This window comes from Paralichthys olivaceus, chromosome 15 (genome assembly GCF_024713975.1).
Source record: "Paralichthys olivaceus isolate ysfri-2021 chromosome 15, ASM2471397v2, whole genome shotgun sequence".
NCBI classification, from domain to species: domain Eukaryota; kingdom Metazoa; phylum Chordata; class Actinopteri; order Pleuronectiformes; family Paralichthyidae; genus Paralichthys; species Paralichthys olivaceus.
This window is the reverse complement of record NC_091107.1, coordinates 10,061,422-10,079,803: the sequence shown is the minus strand read 5'-3', so window position 1 is coordinate 10,079,803 and position 18,382 is coordinate 10,061,422. Positions and strand designations below refer to the sequence as shown.

General features: G+C 40.7%; 1 protein-coding gene across 1 annotated transcript in view; it reads right to left on the bottom strand.

Annotated features, from left to right (window-relative positions):
* Nucleotides 1–2,072: 2,072 nt before the first annotated feature.
* The window catches only part of fstl4 (follistatin-like 4), a 182,743-nt gene continuing 166,433 nt past the window's right edge, over nt 2,073–18,382 (bottom strand). The window contains exons 13-16 of the mRNA XM_020085612.2: nt 17,638–17,787; nt 12,458–12,565; nt 7,367–7,476; nt 2,073–7,132 (exon numbers count right to left, since the gene is read on the bottom strand). Of these exons, the coding sequence (XP_019941171.2) occupies nt 6,430–7,132; nt 7,367–7,476; nt 12,458–12,565; nt 17,638–17,787 (1,071 nt within the window). The 3' untranslated portion in view covers nt 2,073–6,429. The remainder of the gene's footprint in view (nt 7,133–7,366; nt 7,477–12,457; nt 12,566–17,637; nt 17,788–18,382) is intronic.

The following is an 18,382-nucleotide window of genomic DNA, read 5'->3' as shown; positions in this document are numbered from 1 at the left end:
CGTCCACACTACTATGAAGTTTTTGAGCGACTACAATAGAAACATTAGGAAACATCAGTCACGATCCGACCAACTGTCCATGAAAAGAAATCCCTTGCTTTACTTTTCACTATTGTTGTTTTTCGTATGTTGGATGTTCTGTAACTAAGCAACCAAATGCAGAGTTCACAATCTGCTTCCAGTTCCAGGTCATGTGATATACATTTTCAGGTGCGTTAGTATGAACATAGTATAGACAGTTGTGTCTCTTTTACAGCACGACAAACTCAATTTAAACCTTACAGTGATTAGTTGTTTGAAATGTGCTTTAAATCATTGAGAATGAGCTGGTAGAACTAAAGCTGCAGAGAAGGCAGCTCATATTGCTTTTGTGGAAACTGATTTATTTCCACCACTTCAGCAGTGGATGATGATTGTGTTCTGGTCTCTGTTTTCTTTAAGTCTTATTTCTGTAAGTGTTGAGACTTGATGTAGGGTCGTGTCTTGGTTCTGATCTAAAGGAAATGTAATCACGCGTACACAGGATGATGATAGTTTGATCTCATTTTCCTGCATCAGTGATGTTTTGGCTCCTTAAGTCTTTTTTTCTTCCTCATTCGCCTCTTAGTGTCCCAGACACTGATGGAGAGTTTATTGACAGCATCCCTTTGCAGTACAGTGTTGCAAGTAATGGTCATGGATTGTTGGAGCGTGTTGAGCACAGACACACAATAGATGACATTAACTTATACCGGAGTGAAGGCCAGCTCGATGCCAGCTCATCAGTGGACCGAGACCGTGAATGATAAAAGCTATGACACGGACAGGGACGATGGATGAAAGTCACATCACAGGCAAGTATCTGGTCATTTTCCAGGTGCTTAAATGATAATTCAGTGACAACACTTCCCTGGTGTTGTGTGTGTGTGTTTCCTCTTGTTTGAAGAAAGTGAAAAACAATTGCATGGAATATTTCGAGAGACCTGTTGGACCTCAGAAAAACCAGTGTGTACCTAATAGATTCATGTATAGTTGTATGCACATGTTTGGACATCAGTGGAAAAATTACATATTTAATTACGTTTTTAAATATCTCTACAGCAACAAATACTTAAATGAGTTAAAGTTAACTTTTCTTATAAATTTTGATCAGTAATTGTGGCTGGTGTAAAGGTTTGGGTTGCATCAGTATTTCTTTCTGTACTTTCTGTAAAAGTCTCTTTCTGATTTAAGATTTTTTTTTCTCCCAGTCCTCCTGCAGATCACTTCTGAGGTCTGAGATATTTTTAGGCTGTTGTCTTGCACACGCAGCATGTTTAAGATCCACCCGCAGATTTTCAAGGATGTTGAAGTCAGGGGGACCTCGAGGGTCGTTAATAAAACCTTCAGCTCGTGTTTCTTGAAGTATAGTGCACTGAGGTAGGAATTTGGATCATTGCTCTGTTGTAGAAGCCGACCTCCTTTCAGTCTGACTGCGGGACATTTGCATCCATATATTTTATCTTTCTCTATCTGTGCCACCGTGTTTTCTGGTGTGACAGCCACTCTACCTCAAAGCAGAATATTTCAACCCCTGTGCATAACATTTGGTGAAGGGGTTTTGTTTTTCTACTTCTGTATATAAAAATATAGAAATTAAAAGTACATGATCATTGAAGACAAGAAAATCTTAATGTCTGTTTGCTGCTGGAGTTGTATATCCTATTTTCTCTTCAAAGAATTTGATATTCTACCAAAAATAAGTAATTTTATTAATTGTGAAACTGTGTGATTTGCTTTTTTCCTTTATTCATCCCAAATAACATGAATCATTCCAGACCTTTCTGTAAATTACCAGATTGTAAACCTGTAGAAAAAAGAATAGCACTACAACCAGTGTTCAAAATTGATTATGATATATAATATATAAGAAAATATTTTAAATGTCTTACAGTTTCCCAGAAATCAAGTTGAAGTATTAGACCATTTGTAGATCAAATTTTTTTTTCCTAATTTCTTTTGAAGAAATGTACAGATACTGAAAACAATATTCATGTAGTCGTGTTTGTGAGGTGGAATTAATTCAATGACATTTAAAGAAACAGCAAAACCACTGATTTTTACAATATATTTAATTCGATTTTTTCTTACAAAACAATTCCCTCATAAACCAGAACACACAAAATGCATAAAGAAAACTGTACAGTCAGTTTTGTCATGTCGGAACCAGTTTTTAAACATGAACAATGTTATCTACAACAGTGGTTCCTATAAATGTCTATCACACCAAGCGGTTCAGCTCTGCAGCCCCTTGTCTGGAGGGTTGGAGGAGAGGTACAGAAATAGTCTTGTGACACTGAAGGTAGATCCAAACAAACAACATGAGCTTAGCCAATTACGAAGTTATAACATCAGCGAGCGCAGGCGTGGCCTCTTTGTTCTTGCTCTCCTTGGCTCTAGTAGCGATGTGAAACTGCTGAATCGACCTTAAGAGTTAAGCTGACAGATGTGACAATGAGAGGGCAGAAAAGTGACGTTTTCACAAGCAACTGTAAACTGTATGAGACGGTGAGAGATCACTGAGGTCAATGATAATCATGTTGATGATCTATTTTCATTACATGCATTTCTCTGAGCTGTCAGATACTGTGGATAACTCGTCCGAGCCGTCAGGGAGTGACATTGAATGTGACAGTGACTGTAGGAAGCGTCAGAGCCTGAATCTTTTTACGATACGATTTTTTTCTTCATTGAAAAAAACAGAGAAAACTGGGCTACCCAATCCACAAATTTCCATTCAGGTTAACATAAATGTTCATCAGATATTAGATTATATTATTTCTCTCCTCAGTGCAACAGTGGTCTAGGAAACTTGGTCAACATCATTAAGTCATTGCCTTCAGAAGGTTAATCAAACAGGCTTTCATGCCAGAATGGTTTTCATGGCAGATTAGCAGCAAATATCTAAATCACAAACAAGAACGACAAATCTGTTTCACTCCTGTGTTTACTTTTTCTTTTTTTTTCTTACAAAGCTTGCTTTCTACCCTACACATCGCATCGGGGACTTACAGGCACAGCTACCTATTAGAAGAAGATGATTCATATTTAATTTGGGCTGTTGTTTGTTTGTGTAATGGATAAAAACCTTGAGCGGACATTCTCCGTTCACAGGACTCCAGCTGGATTTACAGCCCAACACTTTTCTCACAATCCCACAGAACTTTTTGTACATTAGAGTTGGACTTTGACCTGTTATTTTGTGGGCAGCCGAGGCCTTCAGAGATAAATGTGAGTTTAATATCGTTTGATATTGACCTGCCAAAAAAAAAAAGGATCAACAACCGCAAAATCCCAGAGGCTGTGAGTATTTGTGCAGTGATACACACTGTGTACAAGAGAGCTTCAGAACGTTCAGTTTCAATCACATTTCAGCTCGAGAAAATAACACGGCGAGTGGCGGCAACTGTGGTGTGATGAGGTTGAGACAACCTCGCAGAGTGAAGCAATGACAAGAAGAGACACATTTAAACACTTTTTCATTTATCTAAGTTTGTATTTTTTTTGGTTTTGACAAAATAATATTTCCCAACTTCCACTACAGTATTTATTTGTATTATTATTATTAGTTACAATCACCCTTAAAAGCCTCGGTACAATTCTGAGCAGCATTTAGATTAATTTGAGTCCGTATCTGACACATTGATAAGAATACTGAGCTTTTGTCTCAGGTGTGAAAGGTGGACAAACCAAATATTTAACAGAAAGGATCTTGTTCAGGATCAGACTGAACCTGGTTCTGTTCATTTAACTAAAATGTTTTGGTTTTCGGAATAGTTAAGACTTTCTGGTCAACTGCAGGAAGTTGAGACAGCATTAAACAATAGGAGAAGAAGAAGAAGCACAATTGTCCCACAGATTTGCTTCTGATGAAATCTTTGAACAACAAAGACTTTATCGAAATGAAACAGTTCATTCAATTTCTGCTTTGGAACACAAACTACAGAGGTACGCCCGTCTACAAACCAATCAAAGTCAAGTAAAGGTAGACACAGCCCACGTAGGTGATGACGACAGGACGTACGTTAGTCAACTCTCAAATTACGATATGAAACCAAAACTAACTTTGTTGACATTTTCAGGTGTGAAAACGCCCTCAATTACTGACACAAAACAAGTTGAACTGGGACAATGTGATCAATTTGACAGACGACATGTCACCATTGGAGTACGGACTACAAAACCACTCCATTACTTCAAAACAATCTTCGTCTGAGTATAGACAGCAGCGTGCAGCGAGCACATTGACTCGATAACACACAAAGTGTTTTTTTTGTGTCATCCAGTAATTTTATTCAGCCACTGGCGACGTTTGTCATTTTAACCGGGGAAAGCGACAATCTGTACACTAATGGGATTGCTAATGAGAAGGAGAGAGAAGTCGTAACAGATTTGTTGCTGATGGAGGTTTGTGAAATTTGCCAACGCCGGCATCAGAACAGAGTCAATCATCTGTTCGACCGAGTAATTTTTCCCATTCGCACGCTCCAGTTTTCACTCTCCTCTGAGCTGCTGCACAGAGAGCAGGCCGATGTGGACAAAACACAGCAGAGTGCATGAAAGAAAGAATCAGATGTTATCAGCTTTATTTCAGCCGATACTGATCCATTAAAACAAGCCCGGATTGAGCCTGATACCAATGTTTGGAATCAGCTTGGGACATTTATAAATAAAAGTCTGTTTCCTCCTTTCATGCTGTGATTGAGCATCAGCGTTACTGTGTATGTAGTACACAACATTAGAGCTGATTTCATTTAGCAGAAAGATGACATTATGTTATCGTAGAAGATGGGATAAATCTTTGCTCCTGGCTGTTTTGTGCTCAGCCTGAGAGAGTCACTGTCGGAGTCATTGTATTTTTATTCAGGGCTCTACAGCATAAAAACAAAAAAGCTGATACCCTTACACTGACATCCATTTTATCCAATATCCATCAAGTGTGAGTATTGGTGTATAGACCTCAGCACTACTGGCACCTAGGAGACACTGTGGTCCCAGTACTTTTCTTAACATTAATCTATTACATCTACAAAGAAGCAGAAATGCTATCCTCTGCTAACGGATCATCATTGTGATGGTTTGTGTAAAAGACCAAAGCAAATGACACAAAAGACAATGTTCAACCACAGAGAGAAAATCAAATCTGCCGTTTAGTTTTATGAATGAGTTGCTGCTGGTGTTTATTTTGAGACATGGTTTATGAAAAGTAGGTTCATTATATTTATGTATTGATGATAAACGCACCTGTACAGTTTTGTAATTAACACTATGTATGACAGCTCATTTACATCAGAAAGTGGCGGGGGTTTGAGATACAGTATATTTTTTTCCTGTTGAGTTGTGGTTGTTTACCGAATACAAATGTCGGACCCAGAAATACATTTTTCTATTCTTTCCACCACAGTCCTGTAAGTAAAACTGAATTATACCTAATGAAAAGTGTAAGTCTACCTGCCTCTGAGTTTGAACTCGCTGCACAGCTCTTTGGGAGGATGTACAAATGCTCACAGCCAGTCAGATTTCAGAGTTGATGCTACTTTGGCACGGCCTCCGCATGTGGGTCAGCATAAACCGAAGTCATTACCCTGAGGGAATCTGCTAAGTGGCATTTTCAGGCTCCACAGCACAGAGTCGTGCTGCAGGCACAGAATAACTGTGAGAGACAGCGTGGGACAGATTATACCATTCCGAGAGACTGCAGGGTAGAGACTGCGAGCGAGACATCCATTGTTGACGGCTAATGGACCAATCGGGCTCTTTGGATAGACAATGTATATAGAGGGTATTACACGTGTGCATAAAGCCAGCCTCTTCTGGTATGAGGAGAAAGAAAACGTTCAGAGGGAGGATACGGTACAATAACATGACGAAGGCGATGGACGGATGAGTCGTAGCATTTAAAAGGACTCAGAGCACACAACACTAAAGGCAGACGGGACAGACAGACAGTTTGTGGTGATTATATGCAGCACTGGTGAAAACAACAAACATTGTTGAGATGAACAGAATTGGAAAGCTTTTTACTCTAAAAAAAGTGAGCATTGTGCATAGTTCATAGTTCGTTAATAACCCCTCTTCAGGTACCTATTTGCTGTGATAACATGGAAGGAAGTGCAATAATGTACAATTCTTTATAGTTAAGTGCACATAGATCACTGTTGCACTGAACGGCATTGACACTTTCTCCCAATAGAAATATCACAACAGGGTTTCTTAATGTTTTCTCAATTACTCTATTTTTTAGTGTACTTTAGTTACAGTAAACCCAGGTGTGTTTCCCTCTCGCTCAGTCCCAGGGTTGAGTCCACATCTTGTTTTCATAGAAATCTTTATAATAGGTAATTAGGCCTGATTTTTCCTTTCTTTTTTTTGTCTTTCCTTAATCCTACATCCCCTGCCTTTCTTTTCTACTCATACCTCGCCGACCCAGACAACTGTGTTCCCTCTCTTGATGTCTGACACCTCGCAGTGTGGCGTTCTCTGTTTGCCGTTCAGGACAAAGAGGGACTCGGCCGATGGCGTGACCAGATACTGTCCGAACAATCCACTCGAGACCACCACTCTGTTGGGGCCGCCCCAGGGCCAGGCTTGGGCGGCCAGGGGCTCCTTCAGACTCTGGAGAACCTCAGAGTGCCCCGAGGACAGGTCAGCAAATAGAAGGTCCGTGCCTGAGCCTGAAGTAGCCACCACCATGTGCTGGTTGGACTCAGTGAAGGAGGGCTGGAAGACCAGATCAGAGACGGCTACAGGCTCGTCCATTTCCTGATTCAGACCCAGCTCCCCCTGGAACGACACTGTCTGAACTATCAGCTTAGAGGTCAGCGGGTCGGATGTCACAATGTAGCGGCCGTCAGGGGACACAAAGGGCTGCCCCGTGATGTTTGAGTTTGGACCAATCACGGCGTCCGTCACGCTGTCGATGAGAAGCTGGGGCGGGGCATGCAGGTGGCTCTTGCTCTGGCATTGAACGAAGTAGAAGCCGCTCAGATGTGTGTAGGCCATGTTGACGGGTATGCAGCTGTAGTTCTTCAGGCTGATGGTCTTGACGCGGTGGAGGGTCTCCAGATCAATCTTGTGTACCGCAGGTTCATTTTTGAGGAAGACAAAGGCAAACCTGAATCGACAAAGTTCAGAGGAAAGGTTAATAGCCTTTCTAGATTTCTGTGGGCAGTGATTAATACCCATCGAGATTCTCATTAGAATTCTCATTTGCTCTTTTCTCCTTTACTTCAGCTGGACAGCTGTGATGAGTGAGCAATGAGGTCGCCTCTGTTTTAAGGTCAGAGGTTGCTGAACGTGTGTGTGTGTGTGCGCGCGCGTGTGTGTGTGTGCGTGCGTGCTGATTTACCTCACGTGAGTGATGATGAGGTTGGTTGAAGGAATGAAGAAGTCGTTGACTCTCTGGAAAGTTGTGCGGATGGCTCGATGGACTTCTCCCACACTGGCTTGAGGAATTACCTGCAGAGAGTGCATAAAACAACATGAATACAAAACCAAGATATATACACTTATCATACTGAAGTGCATGTTCCCAGTGGGGAGGGGGGTTTGATATCAGGAATATCATTAAGAGTGTGAATAATATAAAATCAGTATCAATCTAAAAAAATCTGTATTTGTGTAATAATAATCCTAATTTCTCGGAAGAAAAATCTCCAAGAACCTGCACTGTTGAACACACATGAATTACAGGGCAAAATCCCAATCCACCAAATCACTGTAATCTGACTGTTGTCATAACCACACCAGTGACCTTTAAGCTTCATCGAAAATGTCCTGTAGCTTTTTTCTGTAAATAAAATAAAGGCTCATATCTCAGGTCTTGTCCAGGTGACGTGCTCGTATATCCTGGAGCAGATAAAGCATCCTCCTCACTGATGGTTGTCTTAGGAGCACACGGCACAGTAAAAGCCCCATCCCTCATGTCATACACCTGGCACTGAATCAGCATGTTTGTAAAGTGCAGGGAGGAGAACATCCACGTTTGATGAGCCCCCGATGCACCGCCTTGTCCGTGACACAAGCTTCATCATGCATGCCTACATGATCAGGTCACAGACAAGGACGAGTGAGGTGGTTTATGGGAACTTCACATGTGAGACTGTGCATTTTTCAAAAAGCACAGTCAACTTCTGCACTGTGATGCTACTTTTCCAGAGTGAAACCAGTTCTTTCTCCCTCGTCGTTTTAAAACTGTCGCACTCTCAGAGAAACCCCGGCTCATTGAAGTGGTTCTGGGTTTCAACACCTAGGCAAATGTTGCTAGAGAGCATATGGAATATTCTTTTAAAAGGAAAGAACTGAGTGTGAAATCTATTTTGATGTCTACACCCACACCACTAAAGTAAAACCTCTACCTGATGCACAGCGGGGGGCCGAACTCAACACTCCTTCCTCAGAACTACCGAATGCAAGGAAGTAAAAATAGCAGTTTTAGTTGCAGAGTTGTTAACTCTGCTGAAATATATTCCTCTTGAATGTTTTATCCATTCTTAACTGAATAGATCATCTCTTTTTTTTCTCTGCGTGCAATACATTAAAAGAGTCCTCGTTAAAAGAGCGGTCATTACAGCGGTTGTAGAACGCAATGACGGGAGTTAATGAGGTTCACTGTAGTATCGCTCATGTATTATTAGGGCAGCTGCTGTGGTCTCCAGGGCTGCAGGTGCTCTCAACTTTAATGCCCCTGGTTTCCCTTTGTCATTGCTCATCCTTGGATTTCATATCCGCATTCAGCAACGACGCCCGATTGAGTTTTCCTCTGCTCCTGTCTCATTGACTGCCCTAATACCTGAGGGAGATTTTGGTTCTGACTCGCTTGCTTATTGCATCTAACAACAATAGATCCATTTCTCAAATGCCTTGGTGTATTTGTGTCATGTAGGAATTCAAATAAATCTTACAAGGCACTTTACAACAACCGGATGTCGCGCATGTTACACAGGTGCAGAAATTGGTACGCGTTTTGTTGCTGCTGGGGAGCAATAAGGGGCTTAATGGGTTCTGTGGAAGACTCTGGGATTGTTACTCAAGATCAATGTTCAATGCCGGTTTTTAAAATGTAAATTAAAACTTTGTGATTTCCTCCCTGAGGAAACTATTATGTGTTTGTAAATCTATGCATTTTTGATATTAGACAATGGTCTAAATTCAGTTGCAGAACCTCCTACAGGGCAGGTAATTGAACTTCACCGAGTACAGATAACTGTCAAGTAATAAAAGTTAATCAGCAAGTGCTTCAAATGAAACAAGAGAATACTTTGTTTGTAGCTGCCCTCCAGACAAATAAGTGATTTCTGATCCAAAGCTCCCATCAGCAGGACGGCAGCATTTCTCAGTGCTATTGTGAAGAACTGCTACAAAAATAAAATTGCCTTAAAATATTAGTTATGCCATTTTATGCTTTCATAGTGGTGATCCAACGAAAGAATTTCCTAATCTGACACCTACAGTTAACGTTTAAAAATGATTTGGTTGTGGAGCATGGTTTGAGGTTAGGTGATCATCATGATACAAATCATAATGATCATGGTTCGAAGAAAACAATGCCGACATTTGCTGGTAGGTGGGAGAAAGGAAGCTGTGGTCGTAGATTGTGTTGCTTTTTTCATTGGAGGGAAGTCTCAATGTATAGACAGAAGACATGGAGAGAGGGTGGGGTGTATATAATGTAATGGATGTATTACTGTGAAGAAACAAACCAGGGATGTTGTGAGACCACTAGGATCTTTTTTAAAGAAACATTTTAACAATTTCAATCAGCTGATTATAGATGGAAACTAACATGTAAAAGCTTTTGTGAAAATCGTTTTGTATCGAAAGCTTTAGTTTCTGCATGACAGATTGAAAACTAATGTGTAAAAACAAGGTATTTACAATGCAAAACCATGCATCATTGTCATTCATATTAAACAGAGCTGAGGAAAAAAAGTCCTGTTATGCTAAATTGTTGTGGGTTTTTTTCCGATAGCAATGATGATCAGTCTCAAACACATATTTGGCAAAGCTAACAGAGAGATAAATGGGCTGGAACCAGATAGGAAACACTTTGCCCTTGTGTGTGAGACTGTAGAGAAACAATATTGCCGTGAGTTAAATGTCTCCCTGGCACATAGCCGCAGAGCGGACTGACAGTCTGAAAGGCCATGTCTCTCTCCGCTCAGCAAAGATTCCTCCATTTGTCTTCTCTAATGAATTGACAATCACACTTCCTCTGATGTTTACACAGAGATATTGAGCCATCTTAAAACTTGGCTGCTTTAAATTACCGCGCACACCCCTGCACAAACACACAAACTTTTAACATGCAGATTAACACACACACACACACCGACGCACATGTATGATCCGCTGAAGCGAGGCGGTGCTGGTGGCAGTGACAGGCTGCTGCTGAACGGGTCAATTACTTTCAGTCCAAATGATAATGACATTATCAGACCATTTATTTGTCGTGTGATCCATGTGGCCTCTAATCCATTATGCGGTTTCCCTGCAATTGCATTTTTGAGTGATTCATGCCCCGCTCTCTAATTATTCATTACTCCTGAACGACTGTGGGAAACCGGGAAATGAATTAAACGGAAAACAAAAATAGGTGTTTTTCTGCAGTTCAGACAGCGCACACAAAAGGGAGAAATGTTATGCAAAGCTTCTTTCAATATTCCGATTGTTTCAAATTATATGAGGAGAAAATTGTTTTGTCTGTGACAAAAAAACATCTTTTCATAGAATTTTCTGGCTCATTTAAAACTATAACCTCACACAGAAGTTTAAAAAACAACTCAGAAAGGAACTTACAGCGAGTACACCCACACAAAACCGAAGCACAGGCAGTATGCGTACAAACACACCAGGCCTGCTTGGATATGCAGATTGTAAATCGGTAGAAAACTGTTACAACCCACTCACACATGGCTGTTTCTTTCACTATATTCTGTTGCCAGAACATAGTGGCACCTTTAGATCCAATACAATCTACCACAACTGTTAGTGTTTTAAAAAATATTTATAGAAATAATACTGTTAAGTGGAAAAATCAAAACTATGTGAAGTGTTCATTTGCAGTCATAACCGCTACACAACCACAGATGAACTACTAAAAATCTCCAGTGTTCAAAACCAAAGATGGAATAAAAAAAATATATATCTGTATTCAGATGATTTTCTGAATATGAAATCAGTCATTTCACTGTGAAGAATTATACATTTGAGAGTGAATCATCCCTCTGCAATCCTCACGTCGACAGATCATCCCCAAACAGTGACGACAGAACACAACACCTCACACCAACATAATGGGATCCTTCCCTCCGATGGGACAAAGCAGAACAATAAACATGTTTGTGTCTATTACAGAGATTACAATGGGATCCCTTGGTAGCTTTACCTGTAGCACTGTCCTCCACTGCTACACACACACACACACACACACACACGCATGCATAGTAAACACTAGCCCCTTAAAAACAGAATCATCCCTTTCCCCATGGGCACCAGCTCTGCTCCTTTTCCCTTCCCCTCCACCTCGTCGACCCTCTCTGACTTCTCCTCTCTCATCGCTCGTCTCATCCAATCCCCCGAGGTGGATTAAATACAACCACACCTGTGATCATTTCTCATTTGTGAAGCCTCTAACACCAGCGGTCCGAAGGGACGCCAGGTACAAGCCGGCAGCACCTCAGCTGTGAATTGCTGTTTTGCTGGCTTAGTAAACGCTCTACAACGTACACAGACTCTGTGTTGTCATGCACATAAACAGCAGCACGGGTACAAAACTGAGCTCAATTAGTTATGAGAAGCTGTTTTTCTTGCTAAGGGAAATTTTTACATAGATTATATTCAACCAGGCAAATAATCACTCATCACAGTTCACAAATACATACAAAGAAACAGTAGGAGGTGTGGAAAAAAGACAGTAAAAAATGGGGCTATTTTGTACTTTTAAAGCTGCACTGTGATAGATCGCATGTAAAATAAACCGTTTGCCAGGTTTAAAAATGAGGCTGCAACATTGATGAACTTCCTGTTCATTAATCAACAGCTTCATCAGACACAGGAAGTGACAAAATAAAATTCAAAAATTGTATTTTTCCCCAACAAACAAGGCCTCAATCTCCAGAGGATCTGAAACTTGTCATCCCACTGACATCATGTCTATCATGCCTATTGCTGGGATTGGCACCAGCTTAAGCTCTGTGACCCTTTAAGAAAAAGCAGCATAGATGATAGATGGATGGATGTTAAATGAAATATGTCTTTTAACTGTTTATTGCATTTAAAGGCTATAATCAATTTCCTTAAGATAAAACAGAGGAGTTTGTGAAAATGTCAGTAATAGTGACAATGAACCTGAAGAGAGTAATCACCTGGATCTGCAGTTTTTGCTTTGCTGAGCTTAGTGACTTAAGTGTCCAGGAGCTCATGCACTGTTATGACTTACCTGTAGTGTTGGGTGTGTTCTGTCCATGTCCCCCCATGTCAGGACCCACACCTGGTCATGTGATTTGTCATAGAGCATCTTCACTGGAAAAGCATCTGTTGCCACTGCCTAAAGAAGAGAGAGACGTGGAATTCATTATTCTTTATCTTATTAACGTGCCAAAATATTGCTATTCCTTTCTTTGCTCACTAGGGGGCACTGACAATTGGATTGGTCAGCTGTCTGAGTTTTGGGAGTTTTCTTCTAAAATAGAATGGCAAGAATGGTTTCCACTATCAGACACCTTTAGTGACTTTGTGGACAAACCTCATCTACTTTCCAAAGAAAAGATTCCCCAGTACTGCCCTTCAAAGGAGAGATGCACCTCTCTCTGTGTCTACTTCTCCATGATTGGCAAAGAGGTAGAACAGTTGTTACCCAGAAGCCATCTGTGCAGGATGCATTCACGACAACTATTCTACACAATAGTGTCTAGATTAGTTGTCTAGTTCGATATAATCTTGGAAGATATTTTCATTAACAAATCGTATGTAAACAAACAAAAAGCAAAAACAAGCAAGCATCAGAAGATTCACATTCATCTGGCTCAAAAATCTCCTTTCAGATAAGCTGTAGTCCTACATCACACCACAGCTAACCCAACACTAACATTTAGCATTTGGGACATATATCTGAGAAACACCAGAAATCGAAAACAACTTGCAGAGACAATGAACGTAGAGAAGAGAAAGAAGAGAACAGGCAGACAGGAAAAGGAGAGAGGAAGATGGAGAGAGTGGGGCATATTCAACCTCGGGTCTGCTGCAATGTCAACAACAAGGAATAACACAATCCATTACCCTGCTTCTGGCTGGGTGGACAGGGAGCTGCTGACACCCTCACCAGTGGAGCGAGACCACAAGCTCTGTGTTCAGTAATGGGAGGTCCGGCCCTCTGCTCTCCACCGGTCAGCCAAGTGTCAACTCAGCATGTGTGCATGCACATGTGTGTGTGTGTGTATACATTAGGTACAGTATGTGGAGGCGGTGGACGGCTTTTGTGTGGGTTTAGCTCCCTCGATGATGGGGGCATTTAAAGCTGAGGTCAGGGCCATTCAGAGGCAAGCACCGGGCTACACTAGGGCCAGGTTGGGCCAGAGCCATGTCACCAATCTATGCAGCCCCAGTGAAGCTGCCTCAGGCATTTTAGTGGTCTATATTTTATATTTTTTAATAACAATATATAAATGATAAAGACTACGCTCCCAACCCAATCCCAGGCTGCGTGCTCATGCTGTGATTGTGCCATATGTGTGTGTGTGTGTGTGTGTGTGTTTAATGCACTTCTCCTTGTTGCTGCAATGTGGATATTTTTTCATTTACAGCTGCATTGCGACCGGCAGCGGTGGAAGTTATTCTTGTTTGCTAAAGAACTACACTTGTGATGATAACCAGTATTTAGTTGTTGTTGTGGCTGCACTTCTTTTTATTGTGCTTAAGGTGTTTTTGTCAATTCCTTGTAGTCACTGATAGTGTGTTGAATATTCCTTGGCCAGATTCAATTAAAAACTATTTTAATATATTGAATGTTCTGTATGTTATATGTGCTATCATAGGAAACATGAGAACTTCCTTTATAACTTTGAAAATGACTATTTCCCCTCAACATCTTGCTCCAGCTCCACCGTACTACAGATAGAGAAAAAAATCTTGTCACCGTGTTCAGAGGTCTAAGAGAAAAGTGCTCATGATTTGCTTTTCAGGGTTCTTCCTGTCCAAACAGATTACTGCACTAAGCCAAAAATTGCCATTGTGTAACAGGACGCTACAGTCACGACTGGGCTTTTTTGTAGATGAAAAAAAAGTCAACAGACTGATGATTCTTCTCTACAGAAACAATTCACAGTAGTCTCTTATTTCATTCTGCTGCTCTGGTCCAGAGTCAGTTACGGCCCATGTGGTGTTATTAGTGCAGGAGCAGCAGGGGGGCACTTAAGTTAACTTGCATTTGAATTCTAACAAACAGGATTTGTGTGCACCAACCAACACATGGCATCTAAGAATGAGACAGAGCAGAGCAGAGCAGAGCACATGATAATTCATCTGGTATCCCACACTCAATGGTCCTTGTTTTTTTAAACCAGAATTCCCACGAAGACACAGACAATTAGAAATTTGTTTCGAAAAAGTACATAAAACCCCTCCGAATGCAATAAATCTTGAAAAGTGGCTTGCAGCTGTTGTAAACATTTAAAACAGTGAAGAGCTCTACAGAGTCAGCAACAAATTCAAAGTGCCAGATATTATATCTTGTGCTTACACTTTGACTGACAGGTGATGTCACTGAGGTGCAGAGCGTGACACCCACAGCAATAACAGATTTCTTTGTCACAATACAAATAAAAATGTCATCCTTCAGGAAACCAGACTATTTACTTTATAAAACATAAAGCCTTTATTTAAGCGGCTTGAAGAAAAGATGCCGATTAGAGTTCAGAGAAAAAAACAAGTGTAACAGAAATGGTTTAGAATTGCCTTCTGCTTCACATTGATTTACTGCAGCTCAAAAGAAACCACCACAGTGAGCTAATGCGAGTACATGACCCTGGGTTTCTTTTTAATTAGCCGATGTGACGTTTTGTTTTCAAACGGAGACTTAGCTGGGGCAGGTCTGACACATCGGAGTCAAGGTTAGATCCCTTTGAGGGTGAGAGATCACAAAGGTGCCGCACTTCCTGGCACGTAACAGCACAGAAACCATGAAAAGCTTTATCGGTGCAGCTTCTCCACTTGTTTATGGCCTTAATCTAGTGTCTGCTGGGAATCATGGTGGTGCCTGAGCACTGAAGGGTCTCGGAGAAGTGTAAAGCAGGTTTGAAAGGGGCAGAAGGTGCTTTTGCTTAAAGAGAGCAAACACACAAGGTGATGGAGGAGCAAGGGAAGATAAGAGACCAAAATAAGCCCAGTCTCTAAGATCTAAATTTCTGTAAATGTATAAATTATTTTTGCTTTCCTGTAGAGAGATGAACATTTTAGGAGACATCCATTAAGTTTGCCTCCTAAATTTGCATTTGATGGATGGATTTTCAGTGAATCTAAAAAAACACTTTCTTCTTTGTCAAAGTCTGTGCACAATCGTATGTAGGAAAATCTTGCTTTTTTGATATCATCCTTTCATAAAAGCTACACATCTTTGTGTTTAGTCTCTTCTGTAGGGATGAAAACTCCAGCGTTCTGACTCTACGATTTCAATCCATTGTTTAGTTCATGCATTCCCTCTGTCACTGAATGAACTACATTCACTGCTGTTTGACATTTTCTCTCTCTCGTCCTCAAAGCCCCGATTGGGAAGACGCTACAAATGTGCTTTGTGAAAAATAAAAAGAGCCGAGAGAAAACAGAGCGAGACAACAGAGAAAAATGGGATGGTGCATTAACCTCCTGCACCCAGAGGCCATCGAGGGTCCTCAAGAAAGAGAGACGGGGGAAGGCAAGAGGAGGATGTGTCACTCAGAAAGAAAGTGGTTTTACAGTGTTGTGAGGAGAAAAAATGGCAGTTGGGAGACTGTGATACACTGAAGGTCACATTTCTGAACTGTGAATGTTGTGAGAGCATCTTTTGTGTATTCAGAGCCAAATAAGGGACGGCATAGATACAATTATACCGGGTTTCATACAAGTCTCAGAAAATATTTGTATACAAATAACTTATATTTATCTGTTTTGATACTAAGAACAAGGCTCAGTTACAGGTTTACATTGACATTTTCCACTTATCTCTTCCCTTTCTTCTTGAGTTGTTTCCTCTCATCCTGTATCACTGTATAAATGATGCTGACCCTGGGAAGAAGCCCTCAGGGGTTTGGTCTCTAAACAGCCGTTACAGGGAAGATGAATGGGGAGCACCCACCTGGACACCATATTGTTTCAAGCGCTTGAGGTGTTTTGATTTATTTTACCATGCATGTGGTCTTCTTACATTGTTGGCAGTTTAGTAGTGTGGCAAATTGAATTGAAGGCACCGCACGTTGGTTTGACATATAGCCAAGCAGTGGCTGTATGGAGGTTAATCACTACATGTACTGTTGATTCTAAAATAAATAAAATGATAACTATACCAAGCAAATGAATATTAACTAGTTGACCTTAAATTTTTATAAATTTGTTTAAAAATGTAGTATTTTCCTTATCTTGCAGTTATAGAAGTATGGTGAAGTAAGTGCGATAAGAAGAATCAGACCAAAATTTACTTTTAACCCTGTTAAGATGCTTTTTTTTTTACAAAAGGAGAATGTTTGTATTTTCAAGTAATATTTTTCATTTTTACCAGACAAAAGGTTCTAAGGACAAGGACTACCTGGTGTGTAAATGTATCACTATTCCAGATAAAGACTTTGTCCAAGGTTGCACAAGTGTAAACCAAAATCCAATAAAGAGCAGAACAGAGCTGCTAACATTATTATTATTATTATCTGATACAGTAACATACAGGACCAGCTTGTATCAGCAAGGGGATGATACACAGTGGAAATGCTAGTTGTGATCGTTTTTCTAAAAGGTTCAGTCAGTTATTCATTTTATTGTTAATATGCATGTTAATATGCATCTAACCTTAGAGGTCTTAGAAAGTGCTTTTGGTTTAAGGAAGGTTAAAAACGAACACCACCCTCCAGACTCTGTTCATGCTGACAGACGCTCTAACGCTCAGTGTGCACACTACTTCATCATAGTGAGAAATCCGAAGCTTGACAGGCCAGAGATGGCTAGTTGTGGTCGCAATGCAAAGATCGTGTGATGGCTGTTTAACAAAATATGAAATGATAAATGGACTGCAGTTTTATTACACTTTTATCCAAGGTGCTTTTCACTTTGTATGTAATGCACACACATTCGCCTTCACCCAACGAGGTGCTGGCCTGACCATCGGGAGAAAACTGGGGTTCATTGTCTTGCACAAGGACACAGGAGAAGTCCATGGGTAGAACCTTGTGATTTTTTTTGGGGGGGGGGGGGGGCAGCAGAAATTGTGTTTGTCCATAGAACCATAGACTTAACCCACCTTTGTTCTCTGAACCTTTCTCAGAGAGGTACCTTTGTTCCAAAGTTTTCTCCATGTTTTAAACTGTCTGTTGCAAACTTCTGGATGAATAATTTCTGAGGCGTTCTTAAACTGTGACAGAAGTGATAACCTGCTCCACCCACCTGCACCACCTTCTGTGCCTGAATATCAACGACCAGCAGTCGGCTCTGGAGGGGCTGCGTCACGTAGATGTACTTATCCCTGACGTTGACTGCTGAGGACCACACGCAGTGCTGAGGTGACACCCCCTCACCTTTAGGGCACATCTCCTCCTGCGAGGAACCAACAGAGAACAGAGAGGATGATGGGAGGAGGAGCGGGGCAACAAAGGGAGGAGAAAGTTGGCAGGATTTACTTGTGTGTCATAGATAAACAGTATGGTGCTCTTTACACTCTCATCCATCACCGATGGTTGGGGCTGGGCAAAAATCCAAAACTGTGCATTACCTACTTTCATTGAAATTAAATAATGATCACTTTACAAAATATCTGCCCAAGTTAATTATTTAAAGCAATACTGCGAAAAAAAGTTGGATGAATGTGAATGAGAGAAGAATCTGAACCTCTGCAGCTCTGAGGAGCGAAAACCAGCAAATATTTCACTTTTTACTTACAGTAGTAGTTAAATCATTATCAAATTGCTTAAAGATATTTCTGTGTGATGTAAAGATCTTGTTTATTTTTTTTCATAATGACTGAGAAAAAGCAATAGTACACACACATATAATGTAAAAGAAAATTCAAATTAGATGCATGAAATAGTGCAGTACAAGATATCAATTCTCCAACCTTGATTTAAACACTTTTTCAACATAATATTAGGCCCTACCTTGATTTCCAGTTGCAACAAATGTGCACAGTGATTTT